The sequence below is a fragment of the Chenopodium quinoa genome, unplaced genomic scaffold, assembly GCF_001683475.1.
Source record: "Chenopodium quinoa cultivar QQ74 unplaced genomic scaffold, ASM168347v1, whole genome shotgun sequence".
Lineage (NCBI taxonomy): Eukaryota > Viridiplantae > Streptophyta > Magnoliopsida > Caryophyllales > Amaranthaceae > Chenopodium > Chenopodium quinoa.
The window spans coordinates 2,705,464-2,715,934 of NW_018743033.1; the positions used below are offsets into that span (position 1 = coordinate 2,705,464).

Here is a 10,471-nt window from a genome sequence, read left to right on the forward strand (position 1 = left end):
CATGGCATGCACCTTGCGATGCTCGTGCTATGCGATGTGCGAGTGCTGGGCGATGCTTGGCACGCAAGCATGCATGCGGTTTGTGGTCTCGCCTAGCCTAGCACTCGCATGGCTAGACCAATGCGAGGCTACGGCCTGGCTCGTACTTGTCGCTTGCTTGATTCTACGTCTCGTCGAATTCTAAATTTAACTTGACTTGTGACGCTCGGTTTCGACGCTCTAAGCTCGATATCCGACATCTTTGTTCGTAATACTCTAATGAATCATCTAATCCTTCGGATTGATTCGTCGTCTCAGATTGGTTATTTGATTGGGGTGCGACCCGAAGGGTTCATTCAAGATTAAGCTGTAATATTAATTATATATTAATATTACTGATCGGAAGCGGCCTCCACCTAAGCATTCCGATCACTTGACCTCACTGAAGAATTAGCTTTCTAATAATTCTGAACCCTCTATCAAAATAATACACTTGTTGAAAGGACACCATTCCTTTCAATACACCCTAATATAGCTAGGGTGGGGCCTATGAATTCTGTCCTCGGCTACGGGCATTTGGCACCAATACCCATCTTCCTCCACTATTCCGTAAAACACTTCAATTTGCTCGGCGAAGTGATGGAGGGCATTCCCATTGACCCACTAGTCATAGGGAGCAGCGTTCATTAGCCCAAAGTTCTCGGCCGGGTAGTACCATTCAGTGGCCCTAGATGGCAGTCGCCGAGGCCCATGCGCTGAACCACTGCTGGAAGTGCTTGCCTCTTCCCAATCTCGGTAAGGCACCGAAGCCAGTGGTATCGCACCAATGGGGGGATCCTCAAAAGAAACCCTATCTTCTTTCCTAGGGAGGGAGGTTCGGTTGCTCAAGAGAGGCATCTGCCCAAGTGGCTGGCTGCGCCGAGCCCCTAACTGAGATCCTCCTCCTCAGCCACCATTGGCCTTTTTCCTCGGTCACAAGCCATTTTTGCGTAAAAATCGAGAAAACAAAAAAAGGGGAAAAGCTTCGAAAAACAAGGAAATCCGAACAAGTTTCGGAGAAGATTACCTTTACCAGTCGCGGAATTTGCCGATCTATTTGCTCGGAGCAACGAATTTCGGTCTAAAGCTCGGAATTGCAGTGAATAAGGGAGAAATGGAAATGCGGTTTGCAAGGGTGTTGGCGAATTCAGGGAAGCAGTGTTGCGAAAAAGTGATTAAAGAAAGTGGAGAGGGAAGTTTAAATAAGCTTGCTGGAATCAAGAATTCCAGGAGTCTAACCGCCAAAACCCCCCACTAAATTCCACTTAAACATAACCGTTAAACACTTTCCCACGTTAACCACCCATTAAGCCTTTTAACTTCCCTAATTATTATCCTTAATGACAGTTACAACTTCATTAACCGTCCAAGTTCCAAAATTCAAATTACAATCATTTGTCTCCCTCCATTTTGCAAGTCAAAACCCGATCCGTCATCCTTCCGAATCGGGTCTGGGGGGCAAGTTGTTTGGGTCCAATTCAGTCAACCTAATTGGGCCAGTCCAAATTATTTAATTACAAAAGCCCAAAGCAAGGACTAGATTTTTGTAGTTTCATTTCTTTAGGATTCTTAGAATTATTTCCGCATTCTAATTATTTCAGTTACAATAAAGTAATAAGTGGCATGTCCACAGTGAGCCAGTAAACTTATATAGTTGCATAAGTTACTTAAACTCATTCTATTTCAGTATTCCATTCATTTTCTTACTTATCAATAAAATTTCACTTATTTCTATGTCAATTAATTCATTTTATTGACAAATCATTCATTTCGTACTCAAACCATTTATTTAGTGCCCAAATCATTTATTTCGTATCACTACTCCAACAAGACATTTCTTACTCAAAAATATTCCAATGATTTATTTCAATACTCTGGGAATCCATGGGGATTATTTTTTATTTATTAATGTGATGCTTTATTAAATGTGTGGTTGGTTAGCAATCAATATTTGGTTGAAAAGCTACAAATTTTGGGAGTTTTAAATTCCAATTTGTTAGCTTAAAATTTAAAGTGTATGTTTCAAGGGTGTTGACTAGTTAGGTGAGTGTTTAACTTGAGAGCTAGCCAAGACCGTATTTAATAAAGACCCCTTTGTGTTAATTCAGGCGAGGAAGAATGGCAGGAGTGAGTGGTAACAACAATGATGGTGGAGAGTTGAGTGAAGTTGTAAGGCAATTGGCAGCTGTTGCTCAATAGTTGGCAAGGCACTCAACCAATAATGGAGATGCTCAAGGAGAACTGTTTAAGAAGGTGGCGCAGAGTAAACCACCAACCTATCAAGGAAAGCCTGATCCAACTATACTGGAAAACTGGTTGAGGGAGTTTGAGAAACTGTTCGGGGCAGTAGGGTTCCCAGAGAACTCAAAAGTAGGTTGTGCTACCTATTACCTTAGGGGTGAAGCTGACGTTTGGTGGCAGCAAAATGAAGCTACCATTAAGGCATTACCTGGATTTAATTGGACTATGTTTCAAGAGAAGATTAGGGACAAGTTTTACCCTAGCTTCTTACAGAAACAAAAAGCTGAGGAATTTTCAAATCTTGCTATGGAAAATATGTCAGTTACTGAATACTACACCAAGTTTATTGAGCTGTCACGTTTTGCTAAGGAGTTTGTTTCTACAGAAAAGTCTAAGGCTAGAAAGTTTGAGAGTGGTCTGACTACTGATTTACAGTTAAAGCTATGTGGTCAAGTATTTGAAACCTTGGATGAAGTGTATGGAGAGCTGCACACCTATATGCCTTAGAATTAAAGAAAAAGAAAGAGATAGCTGAGATAGAAGGGAGAGAAAAGAGATGGGACAGAATTCTGGAAACCCGCAAGGTAACCAGAACAACTTTATGAAGCAAAAGTACCACCATAATAACAACAACTTCCACAACAACAATAATTTCCAAGGCAACAATTGCCAAGGTGGACGGAACTTTAATGGTGGAGCTAGGAACTCTAGCGAGGGAAATAACAAGGGATCAAGGCATTTCTATTGTAAGAGGTGTAAGAATGACCACCCTGGAAGGGACTGTGATGGGAATTTGGTTACTTGTCGTGCTTGCAACAAGTTAGGACACAGGGAGTATGAATGTTTCTCCAAGGACCCCAATAGAAACAGGCAGGGAAGTAATCAAGGCGGGGCTCAAAGGAATTTTCAGGGAAGTAACAATTATTCTGGGAACAAGGGGACACAACAGAATGCGGCGAAAACTAACAATAGTAATGGGAACAGCAACAAAAAGGTGGAGCTGTAGGAAAGTTGAATGTTATGAGTAGGCATGAGGCTGATTCCACGAAGATGTCATCACTAGTACTTTTTCTATTAACTCTATTCCTGTTAAAGTCTTGTTTGATTCTGGTGCAACTTTTTCTTTCATTTCAAAGGTCATTGTTTCAAAATTACCAAACCGTTTGAAAATTGTAGATGAGGTAGATTTGCCTATAGTTATTCCTACGAGTGGGGTAATAAAGTGTAACAAGACCTTTAGAGATTTACCTTTAGAAATCGAAGGAAAAGGGTTTTTATCGGATCTCATTGAGTTTGGATTGAGTGACTTTGATGTCATTTTGGGAATGGATTTGTTGAGCAAGTACAGTGCAGAGATTAGTTGTAGATCACAAAAAGTGAAAATGACTAAAACTGATAATGAGTCGGTGACATATTGGATGCATAGTGAAACTAAGTGCCCAAGGATCATATCTGTGTTAAAGTTGGCAAATTATATTAAGAAGGGACATCCAGTGTATTTTTGTAGTGTGAGGAATATGGAGCATGAGGAGACAACTAAGCCTGAGGATATAAGTAGTGAACGAGTTTCTAGATGTGTTTCCATAAGAAATTCCTAGAATGCCACCTAAAAGGGCAATTGATTTCACAATAGAGTTACTTCCAGGAAAAGCACCAATTTCCAAGGCACCACATCGAATGGCACCTGCAGAGATGAGTAAGTTAAAGGAGCAATTGCAGGATTTATTAGAAAAGGGTTATATAAGACCAAGTGCATCACCTTGGGGAGCACTGGTGTTATTTATGAAGAAGAAGGATGGAAGTATGAGGTTGTGTATTGATTATAGGGAGTTAAATAAGGTCACCATAAAGAACAAGTACCCATTACCAAGGATTGATGACCAATTTGACCAGTTGAGAAGCGCAATTGTATTTTTTAAGATTGATTTAAGGTCTGGATACCATCAACTTAGGATCACAGTATATGCCATTTGGATTGACAAGATTGATTTAATGTCCATATCTTGTATAAATATTCCCGAGACTGCATTTAGAACAAGATATGGACATTATGAGTTCACAGTAATGCCATTTGGATTGACGAATGCTCTAGCAATCTTTATGGACTTGATGAATAGGGTGTTTCATCCATTTATGGACAAGTTTGTGGTAGTGTTCATAGATGATATACTGGTGTATTTGAAGAGTAAAAAAGAACGCGTAGAACATCTAAGGGCAGTTCTGCAAACACTAAGGGAAAACAAGCTTTACGCAAAGTTCTCTAAGTGTGAGTTTTGGTTGGAGAAAGTAGCATTTCTAGGCCATTTTGTGTCCAAAGATGGAGTAGAAGTAGATCCCGCAAAGATCAAGGCAGTGAAAGGTTGGCCTACGCCGAAAACAGTGTTTGAAGTTAGGAGTTTCTTAGGTTTAGCAGGGTATTATAGGCGTTTTGTGAAAGATTTCTCGAAGATTGCTAAACCTATGACCTCTCTAATGAAAAAGGACAAGAATTTTGAATGGGATGACAAGTGTGAGGAAGCATTCCAACTCTTGAAACAAAAGTTGATTACAGCGCCAGTGCTTACACTGCCTGACGACAGTGGAGTTTATGATGTATATAGTGACGCATCCAAGAATGGTCTAGGATGTGTACTTATGCAAAATGGGAAGGTGATCGCGTATGCATCAAAACAGTTAAAGACTCATGAAGTAAATTACCCTACTCATGACCTAGAATTAGCTACAATCATTTTTGCGCTAAAGATTTGGAGACACTACTTGTATGGAGTGAAATATAGGATTTATAGAGACCTAAGAGTTTGAAATACATTTTCACTCAAAGGGATTTAAACTCACGCCAAAGGAGATGGTTAGAGTATACGACGGATTATGACTTAAGACATACAATATCATGAGGGGAAGGCAAATGTAGTCGCGGATGCTCTAAGTCGTAAGACTAGTCATAGATTAAACACTTTGATAGTGGCTGATGAGTTATGTAGAGAGATGAGTAAAATGAATCTAGAAGTGGTAAAATGGGGAGTGCCAACAGGCATACTTGCGAATCTAAGTATTCAACCAACAAAATTTGATGAGATAAGAGAAAATCAAGCAGAAGATGTAAAGTTGGACAGGATTCGTGAGAAAATAAAGCAAGGAAAAGCTACGGATTTCAAGATCCATGAAGATGGGAGTTTAAGCTACAAAGGCCGTTGGTGTGTACCACAAAAATGTGAGGAGTTAAAAAGGAAGTTGATGGAAGAGGGTCACAATACACCATACTTATTACACCCAAGAGGAGACAAACTATATAAGGACTTGAAAAAGGTGTATTGGTGGCCCAGAATGAAGAATGAAGTTGCGGAATTTGTGGAAAAGTGTCTAACTTGTTAGAAAGTGAAGATAGAGCACAAAAGACCGTAAGGAACTGTGCAATCATTGGAAATTCCTGGATGGAAATGGGATTGTATTTCAATGGACTTTGTGACTTGCCTCCCAAATTCAAAGAGTGGAAACGACACCATTTGGGTAGTGGTGGATAGACTTACAAAATCTGCAGTGTTTATACCTATGAAGGAGACCTGGAAAATGGAACAACTTGCAAAAGCTTACATAAAAAATGTGGTGAGATTACATAGAGTTCCAAAAGATATTGTGTCTGATAGATCGTCGTCGAGCCTACCAAAATTATAAATCCTATCTTGGTCTCACTAACTAATAGCAAGGGTAAGAAAGGGTCGAACCCAAGAGAGGCATTGAATCAACCACCAAGATACTATAGTTTAAACAAGATAAATGAAGTCTAAATTGGTTGAGTTTCAAGTAACTTCTACTAGTTCGATACAACTAAAATCTAAGGGGAGATTAACAATATTAAGAGGAATCTAGGGCTCGGGTTATACCACTCAACTTCATCACAAATCACAATTAGCATGCAACAATCAAGGTAAATTAATGGGATAAATTAGGGGAAGTTATCTAAGGCACCCAACTACTCTCTCAAGCTAGAGGGATTACTTGAATCATGAATACAACCTACTCTCGTGGTTACATAGCATAAAACAAGTGTTAAAGCATAATCACGATGACATAAACATTCCCTTGACCGGAAATTCCTATTCTCACGGCATTTCAAGTCAATCAAGCATAAGGGAGATAACTCAAGTTCATCGCTCGATCCTTCGTTGAGAAAGCTTGGATAAATAGTTCTAGCAATGGCCATATACAAGAACTAAACAATTAAACCACTTAAGCTCAACTAATTAACATCCCACAATAACCAAATTAGCACATGCAACAAATTCTTTGTGACTACATTGAGGGTTCTACCCAAACCCTAGAAATTAGACTACTCACAATCCGTGGAGGTTAAAGAAAATAGAGATTTCAAACAATTCATGAACAAGTTCAAACTAAGGATTAAGCTAATTAAAAATCTAAGCATGCAAGAATTAAGCAAGTAATTAACAACAAAGTAGAGAGAAATGGAAAATAAGAGTAAGAAATAGTTACTATGAAGCTTCAAAGTGAGCAACAATGGTAAAACTTGTCTTCTACAATGATTAAGTTGAATATTTCCAAGCTAATAATTAAGAACTAAGTAATAATTTGAGAATTTAATGTTCTAGGATTGCAAAACTAAGAGGAACCTCTAAAAACATTCATATCTCGTACAAATGAGCTAAAGGGGGGTATTTATCAGACCCCCAAATAAAAAGGACAAAAAAAACGAGGAAAGAGTTCGACTGTAGGTCTGCACGGACGTGCCAGATTTGGCACGGACGTGTAAGGCTCTACACGGGCGTGCAAAGTTTGGCACAGACGTGCAGAAGGGCCAAAAAGAGGTTAGTAGCTACTGCCAAGGTCTGCACAGGGGTGCAGATTTTGGCACGGACGTGCAGCCTTACACGGGCGTGCCATCATCTTGCACGTCCATGCATAATGCCCTGCCTAGACAGCTTAACTTTGGGAGGTTGTAACTTCTTTTTTTCTTGTTGAAAATGAACTTGTGACCAGTCTTTGGAAAGCTCTTGAGACGAACTTTAATCTCCAATTTGAATCGCTTCAAAAGGTTGAGTAGATCAAAATTTATGGTCGGTTGAAGTTAGCGCTTACGCAAACGACCTTTCAAGGTTCTCCAAAAGCTTTTTATTTCCCTTTAAGGAATTCCTCCTTCTTCCTCCATGGCTCTATCAACCAATATTGCCCTTATTCTTGCTCACTCATGCTTGATCACATCCATAGTGCTGAAAATAGCTATATTACATCAAAAACACTAACAACCCGTGAAGCATGGATGGTACAAAATTTGCATAAAAATAGGATAAAAAATGAACTTTGATGTTGATTAATAACGAAAACAAGGTTCAAAAGTACCCTAAAATCATGCCAAATAACAAGTTATTAGTGTCTGACAGGGATTCTAGGTTTCTTTCAAGTTTTTGGAAGAGTGTACAGGAAAACTTTGGTACAACACTTAAGATGAGTACAACATTTCACCCTGTCACAGATGGGCAAACTGAGAGAACCATCAAACCTTGGAAGACATGTTGAGGACTTGTGTTATAGATTTTCAAGGAGGATGGGAGGATAGCTTGGACTTAATTGAATTTTCCTATAATAATAGCTACCATGCAAGCATAGGCATGGCTCCATTTGAGGCATTCTATGGAAGGAAGTGTCGCAGTCCGATTTGTTGGAACGACATAAGTGAAACAATGATTTTAGGGCCTCAAATGATCGAGGATACAGTTAAGAAGGTGAGGGAAATTCAAGCTAAGATTCAAGCGGCGCAAGATCGCCAAAAGAGTTACGCGGATTTGAAGCGTAGAGAGGAGGAATTTGAGGTCGGTGTCAAAGTATTGTTAAAGGTGTCACCAATGAAAAGTGTAATGAGATTTGGAAAGAAAGGAAAGCTTAACCTAAAGTATATTGGCCCATATAAGATAGTGCAAAGGATAGGCAAAGTGGCTTATAGGTTAGCCTTACCTATGGAGCTAAGTAAAGTGCATGATGTATTTCATGTATCTCAATTAAGAAGGTATGTCCCTGATAAGTCACATGTGCTACAACCTGAAACTATTGAGTTAGATCCAAGCTTAACTTATGAGAAAAGACCTGTCAAGATCCTTGACAGTAAAGTGCGTAGTACACGCAATAAGAAAGTTAAGATTGTTAAAGTGTTGTGGTCTAACCAAGAGTATGAAGAAGCAACTTGGGAAGCTGAGGATGAGATGAAAAAGAAATATCCTGAGTTGTTTAAGGTATGGTGAGTTACGGGGACGTAACTCGTGTTCTTTAAGGGGGGTAGAATGCGGTAGAATTTCGCGCTTTTTCCCGAATTTTCAGTTGTTTTTGTGCTTTTTGCACATTTTTAATGGTTATTTCGAGTAATTTTGATCTCAAAGAGATGTTAAAGGCAAAAGTATGGTAAAAGAGTACAGCAATATTATACAAAGTGAGGAAAAAGTTTGAATTTCGTTACCCAAGTTTCGGGACGAAACTTCTTTTAAGGGGGGTAGGCTGTAATACCCCGTATTTTTATACGTATTTTAATTTAAATAAGTATTTCTTAAAATATTTAAATAATTCGAAATGAATTATTTATGGTTTTTATTAATTTAAAAAGAATTATTTTAATTAAAAAGTTTATTTTTAATTATGTAATAATCTTGAAAATATTTTATTTTATGATTTAAAAATATTAGGGCATATTATTTTATAAAAAGGTAATTTTAAAGTCAATGGTATTTAAGGAAAGTCAAAATATTAGTTTGACTTAGAAAGGGATCATTAAGGGTAGTAAAGGAATTTTAAGTAGGAGGGATTGAGAGGGGGTATAAATACCCATCATATGCTTAAGGTGGAGTGCACCCAAAGGCAAACTCTCTCTCTCTCCTCTTATTTTCTTTTCCCCTTAATTTTTCCCCTTTCCCTTTAATTTAATTTATTTTATTTTAATAACCACCACACACACCAGCCGGACACCACCGGCCGATGGCCACCACCACCAGCCTTCGCCGGCAGCAGCAGCCACCAGGCGGCACAACAGTAGCCAGCCTAGGTGGTTGTGTGCGCCGATGGTCTTAAAAAAATTATTTTATTTTTATTTTTAATTTAAATCTACCTTAATCTAATTATTGTTTTTGGGTTTTGTGATGATTTTATGATGTTTAATAATAAGTATTTTGTATATTAATTTTCATATTTAATTTTGAATTAAAAAGCCCCAAATTGAAAACCCTAGGTTTCTAAATTAATGTATATTGATGGAATTTGATTGCGGATGATTTAAATTATTAAAATAGGTGTTTTAAAACATAATTACAGAAATTTTATAAGTTTTAATAATTCTAGAATTTTTATATATAAGCTATAATTAAGTTTCTTGAAAGGATTTTTAACTACCCATTAATTGGGAATAAAAGTAAGGGTTTTAAATAAAATTTCAGATTATTTTAGAGGGTTTATGAGTGATTTAAAGTGAGTATATATTGCTGGAAATTTGTGTGGAAGAGGTATTAATACTTCTTTATAATTTTGGTTTGTAGGAGACTTTCAAGTGAGTGACTTTATTTAGTCGTGGTGATTTTGAGATCATATTTAAGGTACGTTTGCGTACTTAGTGATTATTTGAATATGTAGAAGCATGCTAGGCTTTGTTTAATTAATTCCAAGTAGTATCATGATAGGTATTGGTTGGAATTTGTTGATTGGATTGATTTGGTGATTTATTTGTGAAGTATGAATTAATTGTGATGAATTGGTGATTGGAATTAATAATGTTGGCATGTTGGTTATAAACCACACTTTTATTATTGGCATGATAGAGAGTATGTTTAATTAAACTAAGTGTTTAATTTGGTTTAGAATATGAAAAGGAAATTTTATTATGGTTCATATAATATTTATTGATGCTTTAAGCATGGGAATTAAGCTATTAGGTGTCTTAGTACACAGGAATAAACTTCATTGCGGTGCTTATATGCACTTAAGGTGTTTCTAACACCGAGGGATAGGATTTGCGACGTATTATGCGTTTAAGGTGTCTTTGACACTGAGGTAGATTAAAAAGGGTTCAACTATTAAATTTATATGGTCACTAATTATTCAAGAATTAAATTGGTATGTTTGATTGCTTGAATGAAGTGTAATGTTTGATTGTGTAATGGTTTGAGAGTCATCACCAAGTATAATAATATGTAAAATAACGTAACGTGAAAGAGATTACACA

The 10,471-nt window shown here is 37.6% G+C and overlaps 3 protein-coding genes across 3 annotated transcripts; all 3 read left to right on the plus strand.

The window, feature by feature from the left end:
* Positions 1 to 1,132: 1,132 nt before the first annotated feature.
* Positions 1,133 to 2,766, plus strand: LOC110730446. Its single transcript, XM_021910249.1, has 2 exons — positions 1,133 to 1,189; positions 2,218 to 2,766. The coding sequence occupies exons 1-2, from the start codon at positions 1,133 to 1,135 to the stop codon at positions 2,764 to 2,766; spliced, it is 606 nt and encodes a 201-aa protein (XP_021765941.1).
* A 2,487-nt stretch (positions 2,767 to 5,253) lies between these two features.
* Positions 5,254 to 5,931, plus strand: LOC110730448. The gene is made up of 2 exons (XM_021910250.1): positions 5,254 to 5,565; positions 5,746 to 5,931. Exons 1-2 carry the CDS (start codon positions 5,254 to 5,256, stop codon positions 5,929 to 5,931), a joined length of 498 nt encoding a protein of 165 aa, XP_021765942.1.
* A 1,952-nt stretch (positions 5,932 to 7,883) lies between these two features.
* LOC110730449 lies at positions 7,884 to 8,510 on the plus strand. The gene has a single exon (XM_021910251.1). The coding sequence runs from the start codon at positions 7,884 to 7,886 to the stop codon at positions 8,508 to 8,510; it is 627 nt and encodes a 208-aa protein (XP_021765943.1).
* The last annotated feature ends 1,961 nt before the right edge of the window (positions 8,511 to 10,471 follow it).